The sequence below is a fragment of the Cervus elaphus genome, chromosome 11 (assembly GCF_910594005.1).
Source record: "Cervus elaphus chromosome 11, mCerEla1.1, whole genome shotgun sequence".
Taxonomy (NCBI): domain Eukaryota; kingdom Metazoa; phylum Chordata; class Mammalia; order Artiodactyla; family Cervidae; genus Cervus; species Cervus elaphus.
Genome location: NC_057825.1, coordinates 415,914 through 442,860, shown reverse-complemented (window position 1 = coordinate 442,860; position 26,947 = coordinate 415,914). Strand labels below are relative to the sequence as shown.

General features: G+C 56.1%; 1 protein-coding gene across 6 annotated transcripts in view; it reads left to right on the top strand.

The window, feature by feature from the left end:
- Window positions 1-13,271, top strand: part of EHMT1 (euchromatic histone lysine methyltransferase 1) — a 109,904-nt gene extending 96,633 nt beyond the window's left edge. For all 6 annotated transcript variants that reach the window (XM_043916178.1, XM_043916181.1, XM_043916180.1 and 3 more), the window contains 9 exons: window positions 2,267-2,421; window positions 3,080-3,247; window positions 3,354-3,498; window positions 3,810-3,887; window positions 4,639-4,754; window positions 6,682-6,768; window positions 7,215-7,293; window positions 12,256-12,431; window positions 12,513-13,271. In XM_043916178.1, the coding sequence (XP_043772113.1) occupies window positions 2,267-2,421; window positions 3,080-3,247; window positions 3,354-3,498; window positions 3,810-3,887; window positions 4,639-4,754; window positions 6,682-6,768; window positions 7,215-7,293; window positions 12,256-12,431; window positions 12,513-12,678 (1,170 nt within the window). In that variant the 3' untranslated portion in view covers window positions 12,679-13,271. The remainder of the gene's footprint in view (window positions 1-2,266; window positions 2,422-3,079; window positions 3,248-3,353; window positions 3,499-3,809; window positions 3,888-4,638; window positions 4,755-6,681; window positions 6,769-7,214; window positions 7,294-12,255; window positions 12,432-12,512) is intronic.
- The last annotated feature ends 13,676 nt before the right edge of the window (window positions 13,272-26,947 follow it).

Below are 26,947 nucleotides of genomic sequence, written 5' to 3'. Positions count from 1 at the left end.
GGTGTTCTTCTGGGTGAAGAGGTGTGAGTGACAGTTGGTCTCAGTGCGTCCCTGAGTCCTGGCCTGCACGTCTGCAGCGGGAAGGTCTTGCTGGCAGCCTTGCTTGGTCTCTCTGTGTCACGTGCCTCTTCACTTCCGGGTTCTTTTAAGGCTGTCTCTTTGTTGCTGGGCTTTGGTGCTCTTACTACAAGGTGCCTGGTGACGTGTGCGTGCAAGTGTGCACTCAGGGTTCCCCCTGAGTCCGTTCTAGGGGGGCTTTGCCAACCTGGAAGCTTCCTGCTCACTTCTTCCAGAGTCGCCTCTGCCCCCCCTCCTTGGGGAGGCTGTGGTTCCATGTGTACCGAGAAGCTGTTCCACCGCTCACTGAAGCCCTTTTCATTTGCTGAGGTTATTTTTCACTCTGGACGTCTGCTTCGTCCGTCCTGCGCGCTGTGTCCTAGCTCGCCGGCCTCCTCCATGGTGTCTGCTACGCTGCTGATTCTGTCCCGTGTGCTCCCACCTCGGGCACTGTGGCCTTCAGCTCTGAACGTTCTGCAGGGCCTTCTTGGTATTTTCTGAAGTGTGTCTCTTCTGAACACAGTTGTTCGGCTTCTCTGATGCCCGAGTTTGCTGGTCCACCCTGTGTGTCATTTCCGGGTTTGGGTGGTTGACTTTCTGCTCGTTGTAGGTCTGGTTTTCCGAGTCTTTGCTTGTCTGGTAAGCTGACACTGGAGTCAAGATGCTGTGAACTCACCTTGCTGGGAATCTGTCTTCAACCTTGTTCCCAGTGCAGCAGTGTTATTTGGAAATGGCCCAGTCATGTGGGGTAGTCCGAACATGTCTCAGCTGAGGCTGTTCATCCCTACCCTGTGGGGCCGGCACTGAGCCTTGGGCACCGGGGTGTCCTCCTGGAGGCCCAGGCTTGGAATGTGCAGCCCTCCAGAGGCCTCTCTCAGCTCACCGCTGGCCCTCACCCCTGGCCGCCTTGTCCTAGGGCCGCCTGATCTGGACCTGAGAGGGACAGGGAGCAGCAGCCAGCTCACTCCCCCCCTCGGGGTGCAGCCCTTCACTGCCTGATGTCCAGCTCCTGAAAACTGTTCCTGCCTGCATTTCCACCTAGGTGTGGGTAGGGGTAAACCCATCATAGCCCCTCTTGCCCCTCCTTTGCTGGACGCCTGTCAGACGTATGGGCCTGTCCTGAGGTAGTGGCACGGGCACCTCCCCTGACCCAGGCCTGGGGGCTGGGACAGGCTCAGTTCTGCTGATAAGGTCTCAGAGAGCTCTGATGCTGGAGCAGGAAGAGGCCCCTGGGGGGGCTCCGTTTCACTGAGGAGCCCACAGGTGTGCGGCAGGTGGAACCTGGGGCGGGGGCTTCTGAGAGCGATGCCGGGGAGAGGAGTCCGCTTCGCTTTCTCTGTGGACTCAGCAAGCGGGGCAGGCCCTGGCCCCTCAGCTCCTGCTCCACGCTGTCTTCCTCAAGGTGGCCAAGCTGGGACATATGAGGTGTGGGGATGGGGCGCTGAACGGAGGAGGGCCCGGCGTCCCGGACATGATGCACCCTCTGCCCACACAGCAGAGAGCAGAGGCCGCAGCCCCGAGGCCAGTGGCCAGAAAGGGCAGCGGGAACATCACTGGGAGTGTCTGCAAGGGAGGCGGAGCCAGGGGCTGGTGGGGCGGAGCTGGGAGCTTGGGGGTGCCCTGCTCTGGGAGCCAGGGACCAGGGGCCGCTCTGGGCGGGCTCTCTGTGCATGGGGCCGCGTGCAGCAGGTTGGATGTGCCATGGTTCTCGTTTAGACTTTGTCGTTTGACTTTTAGGTTTGCTCCTCATTTTTATCTTATGTTGTTTTTTATTTACCTTTCGTTTTCACGTTTGTTTTTTAAAAACTAGTCTTCTAACAGACTTAACATGGTAGATTATATCACGTGTATAATCTATATGTGGTAAATCATGTATTTTACATACGGCACAGGTACTTCAAAATTTTTCTTTGCCTCATTTAAAGCTTTTAGATTTTTATGAAATAAAGTTTTAATCAGATTTGCCTTTTTCAAATCTTACACAAGCACCACTACCCTACAGTCATGACTGTGCCTCAGAAGGAATGTAATTTAAGAAGCAGGTAAACCGGCCCCGGGTGGTGTGTCGTGTACGGCGCAGCCTGATTCAGGAGGCTGTGTTCTGTTTTTAACCTACTTGGCACTGTGATGATGTGCATTTTAATGAAAACGAGACAAAACAGCAGGACGCCTCTGTCGGGTGGGGCTCACCCCCGTGTCCCCCACCCAGGAGGAGAACATCTGCCTGCATTGGGCGGCCTTCTCGGGCTGCGTGGACATCGCTGAGATCCTGCTGGCCGCCAGGTGTGACCTGCATGCGGTGAACATCCACGGGGACTCGCCCCTGCACATTGCAGCCAGGGAGGACCGCTACGCCTGTGTCGTGTGAGTGGCTCCAGGGCCCTGGGGACTTATTGTGGCGGACAGGCCGCCTCTCCCGCCAGGCCTGCGGTCAGCGGTCAGCGTAGCTTGGGAGGATTGCGGTAAAAATCTGCCATCCTGGAGGCTCCCAGCTCGGGGCCAGGGGAGCGACGCCGTCCGGAGGGCAGACGGGTCGCTGGGAGCCCCGCTTGCCAGAGCCTTTGCTCCGCTCCAGGCTGAAGCTCAGGGCCGTGCGGCCCCATCCTCCCTGCATGGGGGCCTGGGACGAGGGGTGCCCCTGCCATGGGGCCTGCGCCCTCTCGGATGGGGTCCCTGGGGACGCCGAGCTCTGGCACACTGATCCTCCCTGGCACACCATCGCCTGCCAGGTGCTGAGCTTGTGGCCAAGAGACGTCGCTGTCCTTTCATCCCGAGGGTGCCTTTAATGGAAAAGCTGAGAAAAGTCGGATGCCATCCCTAGTTTCTGTGCTCTTCCCGCGAAGGACAGTGCTTGTGGGGAGGAGGCTGTGTCTGCGTGGTGGCTGGAGGCGCCGGTCTGCAGGCTGTGGCGTCTGGGAGCAGGCGGCGGGTCCTGTTTGCACTGGGTGGGCGTGCTGCGTGCATCTTGTCGTTGAGTCTTGGACTGAAGGGCTGAGCGTCCCGTGCCTGGCTCTCTGTGCAGCCTCTTCCTGTCCCGGGACTCGGACGTCACCCTGAAGAACAAGGAGGGGGAGACGCCCCTGCAGTGCGCCAGCCTCAACTCACAGGTGTGGAGCGCCCTGCAGGTGAGCCAGGCTCTGCGGGACGCGGCGCCCGACAGGCCCGCCCCGGTGGAGAAGACGGTGAGCAGGTGAGGAGCGGCCAGCGTCAGGGCGGCGCAGGCGCGGGAGGGAGCTGGGCTCGCCTGGAGCTGACGCGCGCCCCCCCCCCCCCCCCCCCCCCCCGCCCCGTGGCAGGGACATCGCTCGGGGCTATGAGCGGATCCCCATCCCCTGCGTCAACGGTGTGGATGGTGAGCCGTGCCCCAGCAACTACAAGTACGTGTCTCAGAACTGCGTGACGTCCCCCATGAACATCGACAGGAACATCACCCACCTGCAGGTCGGCGGGGGCCCTGGTCCAAGCGGTTGCTGGGTGGTGGGAGGCTCGGGCCCAGGCTCGGGCTGCCCTCAGCTCTACTGGCTCGGTTCTGGCCACTCCCCCAGCGCCTGCCCGCTTTCCTGCGCTCCTGGGGCCAAGAGCCCAGGCCCCCAGCCCCCCCCCCCCCGCAAGCCCTGAGCGGGACCCGTGTGTCCTCTCCACCTCCTCCTTGGGGGAGGCTGCAGGCCCCGGCGTCCTGAGGACCGTCCCCAGAGCTGGGAATGGCGTGGGGCTGTGGGGTGGGGCGCTGTCTGACACGGCCCTCCCCGCAGTACTGCGTGTGCATCGACGACTGCTCCTCCAGCAACTGCATGTGTGGCCAGCTCAGCATGCGCTGCTGGTACGACAAGGTGAGCACGCGGGTGAGTGGGGGCGTGCAGGGGGCGCCGACTGGGGGCCAGGGCGGGGGGCAGGGCGGATCCTGTGTTCCTGGGTCGGGGGCTGGGGCCAGGGCGGCGTCACTAGCCTGGCTGGAGGCAGCTGCGGGGCTGGGAGGGCGCTGCTGAGGCAGGAACCCCCCGACTTTGGTTTGGGGTTCAGAGGTCATTATTGGGGGCAGGAGCGGGGTGTACTGGGGTGAGGAGGGCACATAGGCCCTACATGGAGGCTGCTGGCACAGGGTCGTCATTAGGGAAGACGGAGCATCAGGGTCACCCAAACTAGAGGCTCAGGCGTTGTGGGCAGGGCTCCCGGCACCTCCCTGAGCGTGTATCATGCTGACGGGGGCGGGGCCCGCAAGCTGTGCCCCTCAGAACGGCCCCTGAAGCTGCCAGGGCCTCAGACTCTGCCTGGTGTAGCCCAGCGGTTCACGGCGTCCCGGGTGTCAGACAGAAACAGGGTGCTGGGTCCCTCCAGAGTGGGTGTTTGCAGAGGGGCAGGAGGTGCGGGCAGGCGGTCCAGGCGGGAGGCCACAGGGCAAGCTGCAGGGGCCTCAGGAGGCTGAGAGGATGCGGGGAAGGTGGGCAGGCCAGCCAATCAGGGACCAGGAACCAGCCATGTGGACTCTTGGCCGCTCCTCCTGGGTGGAAGCCAGCGTTCTGGGGGCGTGTTCGTCCGCGGGGGCCCTGCCGTGGGTGGCGAGCCCTTCTCGTGTCGCCCCAGGACGGCCGGCTGCTGCCCGAGTTCAACATGGCAGAGCCACCCCTGCTGTTCGAGTGCAACCACGCCTGCTCCTGCTGGAGGACCTGCCGCAACCGCGTGGTGCAGAACGGCCTCAGGTGAGAGCTCTGCGGTCAAGGGTGCGGCTGGCCTGGGCCCTCGGGCAGCTCACGGGTTTCACGTGTGTCCACAGACGGGAGAACGTGTGTTTAGTGTGTGCGTGTGTTCCTTGGAGCCTTGGCCTGTGTTACGGGTTGGTGTAAAGAGCAGAAGCCGTGTGTGTATGCATGCGTGCGTGTTCCTTGGAGCCTTGGCCTGTGTTAGGGTTGATGTAAAGAGCAGAAGCTGTGTGTGTGTGCGTGCATGCATGTGCATGCGTGTTCCTGGGAGCCTTGGCCTGTGTTATGGTTGATGTAAAGAGCAGAAGCTGTGTGTGTGTGTCTGTGTGCACGTGCATGTTCCTTGGAGCCTTGGCCTATGTTTCAAGTTGATGTAAAAGGGCAGAAGCTGTGTGTTTGTGTGTGCGTGCGTGCATGTTCCTTGGAGTCTCGGTCTGTGTTATGGTTGATGTAAAGAGCAGAAGCTGTGTGTGTGTGTCTGTGTGCACGTGCATGTTCCTTGGAGCTTCGGCCTGTGTTATGGTTGATGTAAAGAGCAGAAGCTGTGTGTGTGTGCGCGCATGCGTGTGCGTGCGTGTTCCTGGGAGCCTTGGCCTGTGTTAGGGTTGTTGTAAAGAGCAGAAGCTGTGTGTGTGTGCGCGCATGCGTGTGCGTGCGTGTTCCTGGGAGCCTTGACTTGTGTTAGGGTTGATGTAAAGAGCAGAAGCTGTGTGTGTGCGCGCATGCGTGTGCGTGCGTGTTCCTGGGAGCCTTGACTTGTGTTAGGGTTGATGTAAAGAGCAGAAGCTGTGTGTGTGCGCGCATGCGTGTGCGTGCGTGTTCCTAGGAGCCTTGGCCTGTGTTAGGGTTGTTGTAAAGAGCAGAAGCTGTGTGTGTGTGCGCGCATGCATGTGCGTGCGTGTTCCTGGGAGCCTTGACTTGTGTTAGGGTTGATGTAAAGAGCAGAAGCTGTGTGTGTGCGCGCATGCGTGTGCGTGCGTGTTCCTGGGAGCCTTGGCCTGTGTTAGGGTTTTTGTAAAGAGCAGAAGCCGTGTTTCCTACCTGCTCAGATGTGGGTTCAGGTCACACAGCCCAAAGGCGAGAGCCGGGCTTCCCATGAGCCGCCTTCTCCAAGCTTACGAGTTCGAGCGTGTGTGGACACTTGGGTCCCCTTGCCCTCCGCCCTTTGTGTCATGGAGGTGGCGTCTCGTGTAACATCTTTTGTCGCTTAGCTATGTGGGTGTTTAGTCTGCTGACCCCCCAGAGCCAGACCCTGGGGCTGTGGTCATGGAGCTTTTTTCTGTGGAATGCTCGAGAGTTGGAAAGTCTAAGGTCATGAGGGCAGATTTATGTTCTGTGTAAGTTTAGCTGAGCGTTAATGACCTCAGGATTTTGGGGTCTGTTAACAGTAAGTAACTTCGCTGCACCGTGTGAGCAGCCCACACTTCTGTGTCCTTGTGTGTGGCTGGAAGTCCTTGGGGAGAGGACAGACACGCCTGTCTCCCTCTAGGGTCCCAGAACACAGATGGCAGGCAGATGCCCTGACTCTCGGGGCCGGGAAGGGGCCCCCCCCTGCCCCCAGAGGTCAGCTCAGCCTTGCCGTTCGCACATCACCCGCGCCCAGCTGCGTTCCAGTCGGGGCTGGCAGGCTGCTCACCGTCTGGTCCTTGTCACAGCTGAGGCTTGGCTAGCCTGGTCCCATGCTGGGCGCTGGGGCCAGACCCTGCAGCACAGGGAGGGTGGGCGGGGCCGAGGCTCCCCGCACCTCCCGAGGGCGTGAAGGGCAGTGCGCGTGGCCGGGTGCCTGGGGTTGCTCGGAGTCTCTGTTGCTCCCTCACCTGGTGCTGAAGTGCCTCCAGACATGAAGGCGGTGTTCTCTGCCCTCTACTCCCGAACCTCGCGTGTCACTCCTGAGCGGAGTGAGCTGGGACGTAGCTGTGTTTTCCAGGGCGAGGCTGCAGCTCTATCGGACGCAGAACATGGGCTGGGGCGTCCGGTCTCTGCAGGACATCCCACTGGGCACCTTTGTTTGCGAGTGAGTGCCGCTCTCCCGGGCCCTGCCCCTGCAGTCACAGGGTGGGTGGGTGGGCATCTCCTGGGCCTTGCCCCTGTGGTCTCGGAGTGGCGGGGGAGGGGGGGCAGCATGGGGGAGGGGGGCCAGGCAAGCCCCCCCGCCCTCGTGGCCCAGATGCGCCAGGCGGGGCTGCCCAGGCCGGCTGTGTGGCTCGTGCAGTGGGTGCCCCCGCCCCGTCTGCTCTGACGCCTGCACTTCCTCCCCAGCTTGGAGCTCGCTTCAGAAGGTCTGTCAGGGTTTCATTCGTGATTCCCAGGGATGACCACTTTGGACCCTGGTCAGAGGGTTTCTGTGTTGTATCCTGGGGCCCAGGTTCAGTCCTTGTTGAGTCACAGCAGATCGTCCTTGCGTGGGACTCCTTCAGGTTCCCAGGTGTCGCGTTCTCACCACCCCGCCCTGACCCACAGGTATGTCGGGGAGCTCATCTCTGACTCGGAAGCCGACGTGCGGGAAGAAGACTCTTACCTCTTTGATCTTGACAACAAGGTAACGCAGCCCGAGGGGTAGGACGTGGGCCGGGGGGACCGTGGTGTGGCGGTGCCCATGGGTAGGGAGACTCGGCGGCCCTGGCCGCTGCTGGCCCTTCTGCTGGGCTCAGGTGCCTGCGGCGGGGTCACCAGGCCCAGAGGCCGTGTCTGTCCCACCAGCCTCCTGAGTGTGGGGCTGGGACGCAGCTCTGCAGCCTGAGCCCGTCCTCTGAGCAAGGGTGGAGGCTCCGTGTGCACTGAGGGTCACATGTGTGACCACGGAGTCCTCCATGTCCCGGCTCCCTCCCAGGGTCTGGCGGGGTCGCTGGACTCCAGCTTCTCCGCTCCGGGCCCTGGTTTCCAGGGGTTTCTGAGCTGGCACAGCTGCCCTCCGCCTTGCCCTGGCTCCTGAGTTGCTCCCTGGTTCCTCAAGGCTGACCTAGGAACTGGCTGGAGCTCACAGGTGCTGCCAGCAGGGGCCCTCAAGTGCTTGGTCGTCCTCAGGAGCCTGAGCCTCCGAGCTGGGTCGGGGTGAAGCCAGGCGCTCGCTCCCATGCCCGCCCAGTGTGCTGTGTATTCCGAGTGCCCTGCTGAGCGGACATGGTCCCCTCACCAGCCGACGGTCCCCTCCCGGCCAGGCCACCGTTGCCGCTGTGGATGAAGGAAGCTTCCAGACCCCAGGCTCCCATGGGCTGTGGGTGCTCAGGGCTCTGCTGCAAGGTCACCAGGAGTCACATGGTTGGCTAGAGGTTATATTCAGTGCTTTTCTGCATCTGTTGAAATCTTTCTGCTCCTGCAGCCTCTCCCGTACTTGCTGGAGTAATACAGAGGGTGATTCCACTTTGTGGGCCATCACACCTGGGTTGTATCTCACACCTCTTACTCGGTGCATCCTAGCTGCGGCATTCACCTGCAGGGGCTCACGCGTGCCCCAGCGCGGCCACCGGGCACCGCCCCCCCTGCCTGTGGTCTGTCTCTGGGGTCCCTGTGGTCTATTTCTGGGGTCCCTGTGGTCTGTCTGGTGTCTGGGGTCCCTGTGGTCTATTTCTGGGGTCCCTGTTGGTCTTCGTCCTGCTTACCTGTTGCCGCCTGTTCCTAACTGGTTTTTGTTTGGGTCCCAAACCTGCCTGAAGGCCCTCAGGGCGTAGGCTCCCTCCTCTGGGAGCACGTGATCTCATTGCGGGGACCGAGCTGCAGCTGCCCCCTCTGAGTCCGGCTCAGCCTCCCCTGCAGTGAGCCCAGCCCGGCTGCCCGGCACGTGGCACAGCCAGGACCGCCCCGGGCGGCCTCGCCGGGAGCTCGACCCCCGAGGTTCTCTGCCCGCTGCTGCTTGGACGTCGCCAGCCTGTCTCCGCCTCCGCCTCTGCAGACCAGGCTGCCGGTCTGATTCTCACAGCCCCTGACAGGCGGGTGAGGGGTCGCTGTCGGGAGACAGGAGGAGGGCCGTTCTGGGTGCCCCAGTGGCCCCTGGCAGTGACCCTCAGAGGGGCTGGCTGCAGGCCCTCCACGCTCACTCTGGGAGGTCTCTTCCTTGCTCTACCCAGCCCACGTGGCCTCGGGTGTTCTGTCCCGTGACACATTCATTCTGGGCACGTAACAGGGCGGATGCACCCACGGCCCCTGCCACTCCAGCTCAGGCCTGAGACCCCCGGCACTGACTTTCAGAGTGCCCACACCCGCTGGGTGCCTGCGTCCCCGAGCGCTGGTGTTCAGAGTGCCTGCACCCACTGGCGGTAACCCTGCCCCATCGTCCGAGGCAGCAGGGCACTTTCTGGCCTTGCTATCCGGGTGTTTCCTGGGTCACAACACCTGTCCTCCTGCTGCGGATCTGCCCGTCTCCTTGCTGTTCTGGAACCTTCCAAGCACCCACCCACTTGTCCTCTGCCTGTGTCACCGGACTCCCTGGGTGCCCACACTCAAGCGGGCATGGGCTGTCTCCCCTCATTTGTGCTGCAGGACCAGGTGTGGGTGGTTTTTGATCAGAGAAGCTTTGAAAGAGCAACATGCTCATCTAAAAGGACATGTTTTAAAGGCCCGAGCAATGTTTGTTGCCGGAGGGTCGCGGTGGTTCTTGTGGAGGGAATTTCCAGGACCGGACGCACAGTCTGGCCTCAGGATGGGCGGCCGAGCGCCCAGGATGCACCCTGTGGGGAGTGTGGGGGGGTGTCGGGGCTGGGACTGGGGGCCGGTGGGCAGAGGGACCCCTGCTCGTCCCCAAGGAGTCCTGCGTTCCTGGGGGCTGCCCAGGTCCTGCAGACTCGGGCGGGCCTGGCCGCCTCGGGTCCTGGTGTGGATGCTGCGTCCGTGGGGCCCTCGCCGCTGTGGGGCCAGCCCTGCACCCCTTCTTCCCGCACCTGGGACAAGGACCCCTTCTGTGGCCCATTGAGTCTCTCGTTTAGCTCAGGAAGCTTCCTTCCTGCAAGGGTTCCCGTTTCTGGCCTCTGCGGGTAAAGCCACAGGGGAGGGGGAGAATCGGCCCAGTTGTGGCCCCTCCCGCCCCGCTGGGTGGGAGGTTAGAGCCCGCAGACACGGCGGTGCTGGGGGGCCCTGCCCGTCTCCGGGGGGCTCGGGCCAGGGGGCCCTGGCCATGTGGCCCTTCCCGGCGCAGCGTCGCTCTGGTGTTTTGGGTTTTCCCAGGGGAAACGCGGCTTTCTCAGGGTTCAGCCGTGAGGCCAGACCTCTTCTCAGGGTCAGGTCAGGCCTGGGTCCTGGCCACTGTCTGTGCCCACGGGGTCACCACCGCCCTGAAGGCTGCTGTTGGCTAAGTCCCCTCAGCAGTGACCTGGCAGACCCCACCCTCTGCTCCTCTGACTCCCCGATCTCTTGTCTCCCTGTCCATCTGTCTCTCTGTCCCTCCATCCATCTCTGTGTCCCCCCGTCCGTCTCTCTGTCCCCCCGTCCGTCTCTCTGTCCCCCCCGTCCCTCTCCCTCTGTCCCCCGTCCCTCTACCCCTCTGACCCTGTCCCTCTACCCCTCTGACCCCCATCCCTCTCTCCCTGTGTCCCCCTGTTCCTCTCTCCCCATGTCCCCCGTCCCTCTCTCCCCATGTCCCCCCGTCCCTCTCTCCCTCTGTCCTCTGTCCCTCTCCCCCTCTGACCCCCGTCCCTCTCTGTCCCCATCCCTCTCTGCCTCTGTCCCCTGTCCATCTCTCCCTCTGTCCCCCGTTCCTCTCCCCCTCTGTCCCCCGTCCCTCTCTGTCCCCCGTCCCCCGTCCCTCTCTGTCCCCCGTCCCTCTCTCCCCCTCTGTCCCCCGTCCCTCTCTCACCCTCTGTCCCCCGTCCCTCTCCCTCTCTGTCCCCCGTCCCTCTCTCCCCCTCTGTCCCCCGTCCCTCTCCCCCTCTGTCCCCCGTCCCTCTCTCCCCCTCTGTCCCCCGTCCCTCTCTCCCCCTCTGTCCCCCGTCCCTCTCTCTCCCTCTGTCCTCTGTCCTCCGTCTCTCTCTCTCTCTGTCCTCCGTCTCTCTCTCTCTCTGTCCCCCGTCCCTCTCTCTCCCCCTGTCCCCCGTCCCTCTCCCCCTCTGTCCCCGTCCCTCTCTCCCCCTCTGTCCCCCATCCCTCTCTCCCCCTCTGTCCCCCGTCCCTCTCTCCCCCTCTGTCCCCCGTCCCTCTCCCTCTCTGTCCCCCGTCCCTCTCCCCCTCTGTCCCCCGTCCCTCTCTCTCTCTGTCCCCCGTCCCTCTCCCCCTCTGTCCCCCGTCCCTCTCCCCCTCTGTCCCCCGTCCCTCTCTCACCCTCTGTCCCCCGTCCCTCTCTCTCCCCCTGTCCCCCGTCCCTATCCCCCTCTGTCCCCCGTCCCTCTCCCCCTCTGTCCCCCGTCCCTCTCTCTCCCCCTGTCCCCCGTCCCTCTCTCTCCCCCTGTTCCCCCTACCTCTCTCCCCCTGTCCCCCGTCCCTCTCCCCCTCTGTCCCCGTCCCTCTCCCCCCCTCTGTCCCCTGTCCCTCTCTCTCCCTCTGTCCCCCGTCCCTCTCCCCCTCTGTCCCCCGTCCCTCTCTCTCCCCCTGTCCCCCGTCCCTCTCTCTCCCCCTGTTCCCCCTACCTCTCTCCCCCTGTCCCCCGTCCCTCTCCCCCTCTGTCCCCCGTCCCTCTCTCCCCCTCTGTCCCCCGTCCCTCTCTATCTCTCTGTCCTCCGTCCCTCTCTGTCCCCCGTCCCTCTCCCCCTCTGTCCCCCGTCCCTCTCTCTCTCTCTGTCCCCCGTCCCTCTCCCCCTCTGTCCCCCGTCCCTCTCTCACCGTCTGTCCCCCGTCCCTCTCTCTCCCCCTGTTCCCCCTACCTCTCTCCCCCTGTCCCCCGTCCCTCTCCCCCTCTGTCCCCCGTCCCTCTCTCCCCCTCTGTCCCCCGTCCCTCTCTCTCTCTCTGTCCCCTGTCCCTCTCTCTCTCTGTCCCCCGTCCCTCTCTCTCTCTCTCTCTCTCTGTCCCCCGTCCCTCTCTCTCTCTGTCCCCCGTCCCTCTCTGTCCCCCGTCCCTCTCTCTCTCTCTGTCCCCCGTCCCTCTCTCTCTCTCTGTCCCCCGTCCCTCTCCCCCTCTGTCCCCCGTCCCTCTCTCTCCCCCTGTTCCCCCGTCCCTCTCTCTCTCTCTGTCCCCCGTCCCTCTCTCTCTCTCTGTCCCCCGTCCCTCTCCCCCTCTGTCCCCCGTCCCTCTCTCACCGTCTGTCCCCCGTCCCTCTCTCTCCCCCTGTTCCCCCTACCTCTCTCCCCCTGTCCCCCGTCCCTCTCCCCCTCTGTCCCCCATTCCTCTCTCCGTCTGCCCGTCCATCTGTCCCTCTGCCCTGCTTCTCGGGTGGCGCTCCTTCCCCCTCCATCACCGGGTCCCTGAGGGACTGTGCTGCCTTGTGGTCCTCATGGACCCCGGCACCTCTCTGGGTGCCCACAGCGCCGTCCACGTGAATCCCGGATCTGCGCTCCTTTTCGCCCAGTGGGAGCCCCGGACGGGGGTGGGGCGGGGTGGCGCCCGCGCCTGCCCCGGATGCTCAGTGCGTGTCTCCCCCAGGACGGAGAGCTGTACTGCATCGACGCGCGTTTCTACGGCAACGTCAGCCGCTTCATCAACCACCACTGCGAGCCCAACCTGGTGCCCGTGCGTGTGTTCATGTCCCACCAGGACCTGCGCTTCCCGCGGATCGCCTTCTTCAGCACCCGCCTGATTGAGGCCGGGGAGCAGCTGGGGTAGGTGCCCGGGCGGGCGGCGGGTGGGCAGGAGGCACCGGGGGCGGGGCGCAGGCCCAGACCCCGGCTCTCTCTCCGCAGCTTCGACTATGGGCAGCGCTTCTGGGACATCAAGGGCAAGCTGTTCAGCTGCCGCTGCGGCTCCCCCAAGTGCCGGCACTCCGGGGCCGCGCTGGCCCAGCGGCAGGCTGGTGCCCAGGAGGACGGGCTGCCCGACACCAGCTCCTCGCCCGCCGACCCGCTATGAGAGCGCCGTCCGGCGCCCAAGTGGACGCCGTTCGCTGTGGTTTGGGGAAGACGGAGAGGCGTGCAGGAGACCGTCTGGCCTGCCCGGGGCCGCGGGGGGCGGGGCCCGGCTGCGCGGGGACGCCTGGGCTCCTCGCCGGCCTCGCCGTGAGTTTCCGACGGTGGTCTTTCTGCTCCACGTTTCTCGTCTCCCCCCGCGCGCCGTCGCTCCCGGCTCACCGCCGGGCTGGGGGCCGCGTCCTGTCGGCCCGGACTCTCCGTGTGGCCTGCCACGGCCCGCGTGGCCGGTGCTGGCTCCGGGCGGCACAGTCCCCGTGCCCACCACCCCTGCGAGGTCAGGGCCGAGCCACTGCTGACTTTGGAGAAAACGTGGGTTTGCTTTTTAAAGAAATCCTATATCTAGTCCTATACACCAGACCTCTCACGTGTTTCTTTCCGAGGGGGCGGTTTGGGGTGCAGGATGGCCATGGCCCCAGAGCACCGCACCTCCTATTGATTTCTAAGCCACATGCTATGATGATGAATAAACTGATTTATTTTCTACCATTATTGGACATTAGGACAAACAAGAAATAAACACAAAAACACAGACAACGGTGCTGATTCTGGTGTGGTTTCTACTCACCATGTGAAAATAAACTATCAACTGTATAAAGAGAACAAAGTGATTTTAGAATAAAATGCAGGAAAAACTTTTTTTAAAATGTTAGTCTTGTAGTGTGAATAAAATTGCCGTCACCTTTTGTGTGATGGCCTGCCAGGTCATATACTTTTTTTTGGCATATACTTTTTTAAACACTGTAATTAGTGCAGTAACAGTGGGTTTTCTGTGCAACTCTTCTAAAACATTCATGATGCAGTCATGTTTATTTTTTCTGTTAAAATGTTTTTGACAGTTCTAAGAGCAGTCTTTTGGCTCAGACCATTTCTTGTTCTGTTTTCAATGAAATCAATAAAAAAAAAAAAAAGAAGTACTTTAAATGAGGCTTTATCATGGTATCATGTTTCAGCTGGTTTCTGCGAGACACCCACGCTTCCTGCAAGTGTCACGCGGTGCTTGTGGTTCCCACGCAGCCCTGGGGACCAGCGGGCAGGCCCAGCCCTGTGCCGCCTCCGAGCAGGTGGGCCTGCAGCCCCCTTATCCCTGGAGGAGGATGTGGCCTGTCCCTCCCCAGGCAGCCCTCAGGGGGGTGTGTGTACCTGTGTGTGGGCGTGGGGGCGTCTGTGTGTGTCCAGCGCTCCAGAGGCTGGAAGTGGATCTCCGGACACAGTGACGCTGGAGTTAGATGCGGTGAGGCTGGAGAGGGACGTGGGGAGGCTGGGGACGGACGCGGGGAAGCTGGGGACGGCAGAGCTGGGCTTGTCCCCTTCTTACCTGGCAGGCCAGCGTCTACAGAACCTCTGGTCCCAAATCTCACCTTCAAACTCAGGAAGCAGCTTGAATGCTCTGCCTTTTATACACAGAAGTTACTCAGATAGACTCTTTCGAACATTTGTCCAGAACCTGCATTTTGCAAGCAGTCCAAGCAGGGTGTTTACCCTGTGGACGGGGACTGAGGCCCCGTGTCTGGAGCCGGGGGACTGAGCTGAGACTGGTCTGCATGAGAAGCCCTCTCTTCCCTGGGGACACCTGGACCCCAGGAGGGGCTGTGCTGGCCGGAGGGCCTACCTGCAGCTGGACCTCAGGCTGATATCATACCCCGTGTGCCCCTCGGACCAGGCTCCGAGCCCAGGGGCCAGAGGCTTCCACCGGTTCTGTGCTGGGGCAGGGCCAGTGCCCAGACAGCTCTTTGTTGACTTGAGATACAGTCCAGTTGCAAACTTCGGGGTGTAGGGGAGGCCTGTGGCGGGGGTTTCCCCATGGGGCGTTACGGCAGCGGGTGCCGCGTAGCTGCATGTGTTCCCTGGTCCTGCGGGGTCTGCACCGCCCCTTGGTGCCCCCACCGCCAAGACGCTCCCCTGAGGGGCTGCCCAGGGTGTGGGGGCAGGCCAGAGGCCTCCTGTGGGGTGGGGGCACTTGGGTAGAGCGTGAGGGTCTCACCTGGCCGCTCACTCTTCAAGGCAGACCTGTCAGTTGCCTGCCTGCCTGGGGGTCCCTGTGCCCCGGCCTGCCCAGCTCTGTGGCTGCCCCTGCCTAGGTCCAGACTGTCGCCTCCTCCACGCTTCCCGACAGCTGCTCCTGTTTCCACTGACGTAGACGGGCAGAAAGGAGGGTTCCGAGCCTCGTCTTTCTCCGCCTGTGCGGTTACCCTCCACCCACACCGCCCTCTAATCGTTGGAGGAAGAGGACCTGAGTGCTGCTGCTTCACTGCTGATAACACCGAACGTCGCATTAATGACAGACGGGCCTTCCCTCCTGTGTGAGTTGCCTTGTAAAATTTAATTGCGTCGTTTATATTTCTCTTATTGATTTGTGTGGTCTCCTTATATATTGTAAGGGCTTCTCTGGTAGCTCAGTTGGTAAAGAATCTGCCTGCAATGCAGGAGACCCTGGTTCGATTCCTGGGTCGGGAAGATCCCCTGGAGAAGGGAAAGGCTACCCTCTCCAGTATTCTTGGGCTTCCCTGGTGGCTCAGCTGGTAAGAATTGGCCTGCAGTGCGGGAGACCTGGGTTCAATCCTTGGGTTGGGCAGATCCCCTGGAGAAGGGAAAGGCTACCCACTCTGGTATTGTAGCCTGGAGAATTCCATGGACTGTGTATGGGGTCGCAAAGAGTGGGACATGACTAAGTGACTTTCACTTCACTTTATATATTGTATCCTTTTAGTATATATTGTATCCTTTTACTCATGGTGAGCTTACATTTTTATATGGTAATATCGCTTGTGATTTCCGATTTTGTACCATATTTAGAAAGACCTTCATCTCCAAACTACAAAAGTATTCTCAGACCTCTCTAGCAGCCCAATGGTTAGGAGCCTGTGTTCCCACTGCAGGAGCATACGTTCAATCACCCGTCGGAAGATCCTTCATGCCTTGTGGTGTAGCCAAAAAAAAAAATTATAAAAATATTCTCTAGTACCTGTTCAGTGTTTTATTTGCAAGTTTAACTCTTGAATCCAGGTGGAACTTATTTGGTATGTGTTGTGAAAAATCTTAAATATGAATATGGAGGAATAATCTTCCGAGGTGGCTCGGGGGTAAAGAACCTGCCCGCCAGTGCGGGAGACCTGAGTTTGATCCCTAGGTCAGGAAGATCCCCTGAAGAAGGGAATGGCAACCCACTCCAGTGTTCTTGCCTGGAGAATTCCGTGGGCAGAGGAGCCTGGTGGGCTGCAGTCCATGGGGTCACAGAGGGTCAGACTCAGCAGTTCACACACTTAACCTCCGCACAGTGAGGCGCGTGGCTCTTCTGTGTACAACCGAGCAGGCTTTGACCCACGCCTTTGCCCAGGTGACCTCTCCTGTGGAGGTGCAGGCCGTTTGCATCCCCGAGAAACGCACCCCCCCACCCCCCGCCTCCGTCCTCCCCAGCTGGTCCCGCCTCTGAGACGCAGTCCCTGTTCTAAACCTCACATCTGCGGACTGGCAGGGTGCTCTGTCAAGCTTCTCTGCTCAGCTGTTTTCAGTTCACTTTCATAAAGCTCTGGCTCATGTGTCTTCTTCCTCCTGAGGCGCACCCTCAGTGGGAATCACCAAGCTTGTTTGTCCCGCCACCTGTGCTGTTTCCATCTGGGGGCTTTTGTCGCTACAGCCGCTGCGAGCATCCTTGTGCCTCCTGCGTCTCAGGTGCGTCTGAAAGTGGGCTTGTTGGCGCGGCCTGAGTGCTGGTCTTTGTCGGCCTGTCCTGGAGGCCCTCACTGTGGCTTTGACTGGCATCTGCTGACTTGTGAGGCTGGGCACTTTCCAGAAGCTTGTTGCCTCCTGCGTGTCTTGTTTGCCAAGTGTCTGTTAAGCCTTGTGTATGTTTTTGATTGGCCTGTGTATCCATTGAGTGTTGGAATTATTTATAGGCCCCGCTACAAGACCTTTGTCACATTGTTGCTATTTAGTTGCTCAGTCCTGTCTGACTCTTTTGTGACCCCCTGGACTGCTCCTCTGTCCATGGAATTTCCCAGAGGAGAATATTAGAATGGATTGCCATTTCCTTCTCCAGGGGATCTTCCTGAACCAGGGATTGAATCCAGGTCTCCTGCATTGGCAGGCAGATTCTTTACCACTGCGCCACCTGGGAAACCTCTTTTAAACTTAAAGTCTTTATTGGGATAGAGTTGACATATCAGAAAATGCACCCATTTTAAGTGTTTCTTGAAAGTGAGTTGCTCAGTCATGTCTGACTCTTTGTGACCCTGTGGACTGTAGCCTGCCAGGCTCCTCTGTCCATGGGGATCTACCCAACCCAACCCAGGGATCGAACCCAGGTCTCCCACACTGCAGGTGAGTTTACCGTCTGAGCCACCAGGGAAGCCCAGGAATACTGGAGTGGGTAGCCTATCCCTTCTCCAGGGAATCTTCCTACCCAGGAATTGAACTGGGGTCTCCTGCATTGCCAGCAGATTCTTTGTCGGCTGGGCTGGCAGGGAAGCCCTGCATGTTTCGTGAGTTTTAGCAGTGTCTGTGCCTGCGTGGCCGTGTCCATGACCAGGGCATGGTGACTGCCTGTTGCCTCAGGCTTCCCTGCTGCCCCTGCATGGTCCACCCGCCTGCCCTGGGGCCCTGACCTGCCCTTACCCTTCAGACCAACATCTCCTGCTCTAGACCTTTTTATAATTGGAATCTTGCACCGCGGATTCCATTGTATCTATATTCCTTGGCTTAATGTGTACTTTAAAATTTTGAAACCATCTCAAATTTATGGAGAACTGCAAGCATAATACAGTGTTTCTGTATTATAAAACATAATACAGTGTTTTCTCTCTAAGTCACCAGGAAGCAGATTTCCTCCTCCTCGATGCCCCAGCACCGCCGGCACCCGGATGGTGACCCTCAGGCCCTGGGCGGCCCCTGCCTGTTCAGCCGCCGTTCTGTGTGGCTGTTGCATCTCCTGTCATTTTAGCCAGAGCAGGCCCATCAGCCTATTTTCATGGACTTGACCATGAAGAGGATGGATTGGTGCTCTTGTCGAAAGTCCTCAGTCTGTTCCTGTCTCCTCAGGGCAGGGTTTGAGGCTGCGTCTTGGCAGGGACGTGTCAGACATGGTACTGGGTCCTGGTGTGGCCTCCCAGGTGGCCCACAAGTTGGGTTTGGTCCACTTATTGATATGCAAGCTTGAGGTCATTGGCCTGAGATTCAGCCTTCCCCACAGCTTCGGTTTTCTTGTTGTAATTCATAAATACTTTGTGGGAGAAAGATCCCATCCTTCATCAGACTTTCCGGTTACTCCTGGGGGTACACACACGAGTTGTACGACATCCAGCGGGTTACAGTCCGTCACTCATTATTCAGTAGCTGAAATGTCAAAGGTTGGACATGGTGGCACCCTCTCAAGATTTCTTGTTTCTCGCTGAGCACATCTCACTTTATGGCGTGAGATGTCCCCGGCTCGCTGGTACCTTCCCTGCCCCCGTCCGATTCGGCTGGTTTTCTAAAACTTCAGCCTGCCCTTTCGCTGTTTTCTCCTTGTCCATTCCTCTCTTTGTGCCTTTCCCTGTTTGCAGGCTGTCTTTTGGTTGAGTGTGTTCTGTGAGCTGCCCTGCCCGCTCCGTTGGCTGGTTAGCGTGACCCTTCTTGTCCCCGTCTCCCACTGGCTCCTCTGGGGTTGCCTCTCAGGTGACTGCAGCCTGCTCTCCGGCGGGGTCACCCAGGCCGCCGCCCATGTGAGGGCTTTCCTTCCAGCGGGACAGGCCCGCTTGCCCAGCTGTCGTTCACTTTAGGCCCTAGAGTTTATGCCCCAAGGTGCTGTTTTTGCTCTACTAGCCAATTGCTGTCATTATTCTTAGTTTGTACCTTGTCTACTCACTCTCTCACTGGTTTCTTTTTTGTAATTGCTTTATGGAAATGCAAGTACATACCATGCCATACGCTTTACAGTTTCCCACCTAGTGGGTTTTAGCGTGTTCATGGTAGCATGCAGCGTTGTCACAGTATTAACCCTGTCATCGCCCAGGAAGAACCCCAGCCCCTGCTGCTCCAGCCCCAGCCCCCTTACAGCAGAGCACCCCCGCGATCATCTCCCACCTGTTACAGCACTGCTGTCCGTATTCATTTCCTGTTTCCACATGCTGCAGTCACCCACTGCACGGTTAAATTACAAGTAAGATTAAGAAAATTACAATTCTGTGCTTTTGCTAAATTTGTTCCTTCTCTGACTCTCATCATGTAGATTTGACCTTCTAGTTAGTTCTGTTTTTCTTTTCTCTGAAGAACTTCGTTTATTTTATTGCACAAAGGTTTGTTGTTCAGTCACTCGGTCATATCTGACTTTTTGTGACCCCATGGACTGCAGCGTGCCAGGCCTCCCTGTCCATCACCAATTCCCAGAGCTTACCCAAACTCATGTCCATCGAGTTGGTGATGCCGTCCAACCATCTCATCCTCTGTCGTCCCCTTCTCCTCCTGCCTTCAGTCTGTCCCAGCATCAGGTACTTTTCCAATGAGTCAGCTCATCAAATCGGGTGGCCAAAGTACTGGAGATGCAGCTTCAGTATCAGTCTTTCCCATGAATATTCAGAGTTGATTTCCTTTAGGATGGACTGGTTTCGTCTCCTTGCTGTCCAAGGGACTCTCAAGAGTCTTCTCCAGCATCGAAGTTCAAAAGCATCAGTTCTTTGGCGCTCAGCCTTCTTTATGGTCCAACTCTCACATCCATAAGTGACCACTGGAAAAACCATAGCCTTGACTATATGGACCTTTGTCCACAAAGTAATGTCTCTGCTTTTGAATACACCGTCTAAAGTTGTCATAGCTTTTTTTCCAAGGAGCAAGCGTCTTAAAATTTTATGGCTGCAATCACCATCTGCCGTGATTTTGGAGTCCAAGAAAATAAAGTCTGTCACTTTTTTCATTGTTTCACCATCTATTTCCCATGAAGTGATGGGACTGGATGCCATGATCTTAGTTTTCTGAATGTTGAGCTTTAAGCCAGCTTCTTCACTCTTCTCTTTCACTTTCATCAAGAGACTTTAGTTCTTCTTCACTTTCTGCCATAAGGGTGGTGTCACCTGCATGTCTGAGGTTATTGATATTTCTCCCGGCAATCTTGATTCCAGCTTGTGCTTCATCCAGCCCAGTGTTTCTCATGATGTACTCTGCATATAAGTTAAATAAGCAGGGTGACAATATACAGCCTTGATGTACTCCTTTCCCTATTTGGAACCAGTCTGTTGTTCCATGTCCAGTTCTAACTGTTGCTTCCTGACGTGCATACAGGTGGCAGGTTTCTCAGGAGGCAGGTCAGGTGGTCTGGTATTCCCATCTCTTGAAGAATTTTCCACAGTTTGTTGTGAGCGACACAGTCAAAGGCTTTAGTATAGTCAATGAAGCAGTAGTAGATGTTTTTCTGGAATTCTCTTACATTTTCTATGACCCAACGAATGTTGACAATTTGATCTCTGGTTCCTCTGCCTTTTCTAAATCCAGTTTGTACATCTGGAAGTTCTCAGTTCACATACTGCTGAAACCTAGCTGGAAAGATTTTGAGCATTACCTTGCTAAATTGTGAAATGCATGCAATTGTGCAGTAGTTTGAACATTCTTGGGCATTGCCTTTTTTTGGGATTGGAATGAAAACTGACCTTTTCCAGTCCTGTGGCCACTGCTGAGTTTTCGAAATTTGTTGGCATATTGAGTGCAGCACTTTCACAGCATTTTCTCTTAGGACATGGAATAGCTCAGCTGGAATTCCATCACCTCCACTAGCTTTGTTCATAGTGATGCTTCCTAAGGCCCACTTGACTTCACACTCCAGGATGTCTGGCTCTAGGTGAATGATCACACCATTGTGGTTATCTGGGTCATGAAGATCTTTTTTGTATGGTTCTGTATATTCTTGCCACCTCTTCTTAATATCTTCTTCTGTTAGGTCCATACCATTTCTGTCCTTTATTCTCATTTTTGCATGAAATGTTCCCTTGGTATCTTCGATTTTCTTGAAGAGATCTCTAGTAGTCTTTCCCATTCTATTGTTTTCCTCTATCTCTTTGCAGTGTTCACTTAGGAAGGCTTTCTTATCTCTCCTTGCTATTCTTTGAAACTCTGCATTCAGAGGGGTTTATCTTTTTTTTTTTTCCTCCTTTGCTTTTCACTTCTCTTCTTTTCTCAGCTATTTGTAAGGCCTCCTCAGACAACCATTTTGCCTTTTTGCATTTCTTTTTCTTGGGGATGGTTTTGATTACCACCTCCTCTTCAGTGTTACAAAACCTCCATCCTAGTTCTTCAGGCACCCTATCAGATCTAATCCCTTGAATCTATTTGTCACTTCCACTGTATAATCGTAAGGGATTTGATTTAGGTCATACCTGAATGGCCTAGTGATTTTCCCTACTTTCTATAATTGAAGTCTGAATTTGGCAATAAGGAGTTCATGATCTGAGCCACAGTCAGCTCCTGCTTTTGTTTTGGCTGACTGTGTAGAGCTTCTCCCATCTTTGGCTGCAAAGAATATAATCAATCTGATTTTGGTTTTGACCATCTAGTGATGTCCATGTGTAGAGTCTTCTCTTGTGTTGTTGGAAGATGGTGTTTGCTGTGATCAATGTGTTCTCTTGGCAAAACTCTGTTAATTTTTGTCCTGCTTCATTTTGTACTCCAAGGCCAAACTTGCCTGTTACTCCAGGTGTTTCTTGACTTCCTACCTTTGCATTCCAGTCCCCTATGATGAAAAGGACACCTTTTTTTGGTGTTAGTTCTAGAAGGTCTTGTAGGTCTTCATAGAACCATTCAACTTCAGCTTCTTCGGTATTAGTGGTTGGGGCATAGAATTTGATTACTGTGATATAGGATGGTTTGCCTTGGAAACAAATGGAGATCAATCTGTCATTTTTGAGGTTGCCTCCAAGTACTGCATTTCGGATTCTTCTGTTGACTGTGGAGGGCTACTCCATTTCTTCTAAGGGATTCTTGCCCACCGGTAATATAATGGTCATCTGAATTACATTCTCCCATTCCCGTCCATTTTAGTTCACTGATTCCTAAGCTGTCGATGTTCACCCTTGCCATCTCCTGTTTGACTACTTACAATTTTACCTTGATTCCTGGACCTAACATTCCAGGTTCCTAGGCAATATTGTTCTTTACAGCATTGAACTTTACTTTCACCAGCAGACGCATCCACAGCTGGGCGTTGTTTTTGCTTTGACTCCATCTCTTCATTCCTCCTGGGGCTATTTCTCCACTAATCTCCAGTAGCATATTGGGCACCTACAGACCTGGGGAGTTCATCTTTCAGTGTCATGTCTTTTTGCCTTTTCATCCAGTTCATGAGGTTCTCAAGGCAAAAAGGCTGAAGTGGTTTGCCATTCCCTTCTCCAGTGGGCCACGTTTTGTCGGAACTCTCCACCACGGGCCCGCCCGTGTAGGTGGCCCTACATAGCATGGCTCCTAGTTTCATTGAGGTAGACGAGGCTGTGGTCCGTGTGATCAGTTTGGTTAGCTTTCTGTGACTGTGGTTTCCATTCTGTCCTCCCTCTGATGGAGAAGGATGAGAGGCACAAACAAAGCCTTTTGTGCACCAGCACCCGAGAGAAAGGAGCAGTGACCCCACGAGAGACTGAGCCAGACCCCCCGGGCAGGTTTGGGAGCCTGGAGGAGGCGTGGGTTGACAGTGGCCTGCCATGGGGTCAGGAGCACTGACTGCAGAAGTCCCGGGAGGCGTGCGTGCCGGCATGAGTCCTTTTGAAGGAGGTTGCCATCACCCCTGCCATAGTTTGGCCTCTGGGCACACTACATGGCTGGAACACAGCCCCACCCATCAGCAGAAAATTGCATGAAAGGTTTACTGAGCATGGCCTTGCCCACCAGATTATCCCCTCAGCCAATCCCTCCCATCAGGAAGCTTCCACAAGCCTCTTATCCTCATCCATCAGAGGGCACAAAGGCTTGCCAGTGATGAATTCTGGTTTTATTGGTATGAGAGTCTTAATTTCTCCTTCAGTTTTTAAAAACATTTATTTTTGGCTGTCCTGGGTCTTCTCTGCTGCTCGAGTGCTTTTCTCTGGTATTGAGTGGGGGCAGCTCTCTGGCTGGGGAGCATGGGCTTCCGGTTGCAGAGCGCTGGCTCAGGTTCAGTGGTTGTGGTGCTCGGGCTTAGCTGCTCTGTGACATGTGGGGTCCTCCCCGGTCGAGGACTGAACCCGTGTCCCCTGCTTTGGCAGTTGGATTCTTAACCACTGGACCACCAGGGAAGTCCCTTTCCATCACTTTTGAACGATTATTTCACTGGCAGAGGACAAGATGGTTGGATGGCATCACCAACTCAATGGACATGAGTTTGAGCAAACTCCAGGAAGTGGTGAAGGACAGGCAAGCCTGGCGTGCTGCAGTCCGTGGGGTCGCAAAGAGTCGGACACGACTGAGCGACTGAACATCAGCAAAGATGGAATTCTGGGTTGGTGGGGAGTTTGCTTTCAGCACCTCTTCATTCCACTCTCTTCTTACTTGCATGGTTTCAGAGGGGAAGTTGGGTGTAATTCTTATCTTAGTTCCTGTGTAGGTACCGTGTTCTCCCCAACTCCCCTAGCTACTCTCAAAGTTTTCTCTTTTTTTTTGGTTTTCTGCCTAAATGTGGTTTTGGGTATTTATTTGTTGTGTTCTCTGAGCTTCCCGAGCTTTTATGAAGAGCACACCGTGTATATTTCACATGGTTGCTTTCCCTTCATCAACGAGAAGCACGAGGGGTGTTCTTGATTCTTTATTGTAAGAACCTGGTGTTGCTCCCAGAGTTACACCCCAAAGTGTGAGGCCCCCTAAGACACCGGCCCGGGAGTTTCCCACTCCCATCCTAGCTCATTCTCTGCCTCTGGTAATTTGTCCGAGTTACTCGGTGTTCCAGCCAGTTTATGGCTCCCGCGGTTTCGGGCCCAGTAGTGGATCTCGGCCAGGGCTGTCTATGCCTGCCTGTCTCCAGAGTCCAGGAGGGGGTTCGTGCTGTGACCTCAGTTCTCTGACAGGTTCAGGGAAAGCCATTGGTTTCAGTTGTTTCAGCCTTTTTCTTATTGTAATGTTGGGCGTGTTCACTTAAGAAGTCTACATGTCAGACCTGAAACTCGAAGTTTGGTGTCTTTTAAAGAACTTAAAAAATGAGAGAAAAGGTATTTTACATTATATACATTTACAGTTTCCAGTGCTCTTCTTTTCTTTGCAAATCCAGATTTCCAACTACTGTCATTTTCTTTAGCCTGAAAACATCTAAAAAAAAATTTAGCATAGATTTTTCCAGCAAAGAATTTTTTCATCTTTTCTTTGTCCAAAAGTATCTTTGTTTCATCTCAGTTTTAAAGGTGACTTCAGTGGGTGGATGTTCACGCTCCCTTTTCCGCAGTGTAAAGACGCTGTTCCATTGCCTTCTGAACTGCCTAGTTTCTGATGAAAAATCCGTGGTTGCTCTGCACTGTCACATCTGTTAAGCCCATCCATGAATTTTTCATGATTTCCCATTCTGGACATGGCATTTGGTTCTTTCATGGCCTCAGTTTCTCTTTTGAGATTCACGCTCTGTGGCTTCACTGTATTTATGTTTCCCCTTGACTCTCTGAATATAATTATGATGGCCTTTTAGCGTGTCTGTGTTAATCCTGTCATATCTGTTGTTTCTGTTGACTGAGCTTTCTCCTACTTATGTCACGTTTCTGCACTGCTTCTCGTGGGTGATAACTTTTAATTGGATGATGGGCAGTATGAATCCTGTGTTAACGGTCTGGAGTTTGTTGTCTTTCTCTGGGAAGCATTGGCAAATAGTTACTTTACTTTTAGATGAGCTTGATCATCTCAAGTCTTATTTTATGTCTTTTTTGGAGATAGGTCTAAAGTGGCCGTTAATTTAGGGCAAGGGTGGCTCCACGCTGACAGTGGGCCTTTTTCTCCTCCAAGGAATCGTCCTAACCCAGGGATCAAACCCACGTCTCGTGCATTGCAGGTGGATTCTTTTTTTTAAAGACTCATTTTGTATCGGGGTGTAGCCAGTTAACAATCCTACGGTGGTTTCAGGTGAACAGTGAAGGGACTCAGCCACAGGTACGCATGTATCCATGCTCCCCCAGACTCGCCTCCCATCCAGGGTACCACAGAACACTGAGCAGGATTCCGTGTGCTGTGCAGTGGGTCCTTGGTGGTTATCCATGTAAAATACAACAGAGTATACACGTCCATCCCAAACTCCCTAACGATCTCTTTTCCCACTCCTCCTGGCAACCATGAGTTCATCCTCTAAGTCTGTGAGTCTCTTTCTGGTTTGTAAGTTCATCTGTATAATTTCTTTTTAGATTCCACATATAAGGAACGTCGTCCGATCTTCCTCCTCTGTCTGACTTCACTCACTGTGACAATCCCTAGGTCCATCCATGTTGCTGCAGGTGGTATTATTTCATTCTTTTTAATGGCTGAGTAATATTCCATTGTATATATGTTCCACATCTTATTTAACTTATATGAAGAGTACGTCATGAGAAACGCTGGGCTGGAGGAAGCACAAGCTGGAATCAAGATTGCTGGGAGAAATATCAGTAACCTCAGATATGCAGATGACACCACCCTTACAGCAGAAAGTGAAGAACTAAAGAGCCTCTTGTGAAAGTGAAAGAGGACAGTGACAAAGTTGGCTTAAAGCTCAACATTCAGAAAACTAAGATCATGGCATCCAGTCCCATCACTTCATGGCAACTTAGGGGAAACAGTGGAAACAGTGGCTGACTTTATTTTTCTGGGCTCCAAAATCACTGCAGATGGTGATTGCAGCCATGAAATTAAAAGACGCTTACTCCTTGGAAGGAAAGTTATGACCAACCTAGACAGCATATTAAAGAGCAGAGACGTTACTTTGCCATAAAGGTCCTTCTAGTCAAGGCTATGGTTTTTCCAGTGGTCATGTATGGATGTGAGAGTTGGACTATAAAGAAAGCTGAGCGCCGAAAAATTGATGCTTTTGAACTGTGGTGTTGGAGAAGACTCTTGAGAGCCCCTTGGACTGCAAGGAGATCCAACCAGTCCATCCTAAGGGAGATCAATCCTGGGTGTTCATTGGAAGGACTGATGTTGAAGCGGAAACTCCAATACTTTGGCCACCTGATGTGAAGAGCTGACTCATTGGAAAAGACCCTGATGCTGGGAAAGATTGAGGGCAGGAGGAGAAGGGGACGATGGAGGATGAGATGGTTGGATGGCATCACTGACTCGATGGACATGGGTTTGGGTGGACTCCGGGAGTTGGTGATGGACAGGGAGGCCTGGCCTTCGGCAGTCCATGGGGTCGCAGACACAACTGAGTGACTGAACTGAACTGAAATGTTGGTTGAACAACACTATGTATTAGAAGTCACTGAATTGTACATTTTTAATGACTAAAGTGGTAGGTGTTATATTATGCTTATTTTACTTCAATAAAAAGATGTAAATAGAAAGTGTAAATAATTTTTTAAAAATAAGGATATTCAGGTCCCTTCCATCTCTCTGGCTTCCCTGGTAGCTCAGTTGGTAAAGAATCTGCCTGCAATGCTGGAGACCTGGGTTTGATCCCTGGGTTGGGAACATCCCCTGGAGAAGGGAAAGGCTACCCACTCCAGTATTCTGGCCTGGAGAATCCCATAGACTGCAGTCCATGGGGTCGCCAGGAGTCAGACAGGACTGAGCAACTTTCACTTTCCATCTCTCCACCACCAAAGTCATCTTCCCAGTTGTTCAGCCAGCGGTGTCGACTACCTCATGACTGCTCCCTGCAGCCTTGACCACGTCGCAGCTGCCCACGGCTCCTCTGTGGCTTCCCCGGGGCACCGGCCCTGCCGCTCTGGGCCCCCTGCTCATCTGACATCAGCCCCATGGTTCACAGGTCCCTAAAGGTGCCACCTGCTGTCCCCAAGCCCGACAGATGCACATATATAAGCCAGATATATATAAGCCCGCAGATATAAGCCAGAGCCCACATCACCAGCAACTCCCGGGCGCCCACTGGCCTGCGCTGGGCTCCCCCTGCCCTCACCCCCTGGAGCACTCGTGGCGTCTGCTGCCCCGCTTCAGTCACGGGGCTGCAGGCGGCACTTCCCTGCCAAGCGCGGCTGAGCACCCATGGCCACCCCCGACTGTGACGCTGCCTCTGTCTCCAGACCTGCAAGTGTCCGGGGCAGAGTCAGCCCCCGCAAACGGGCGCTCTATCCAGGTAGCTCCCAAACCTCGTCTCCCAGGCG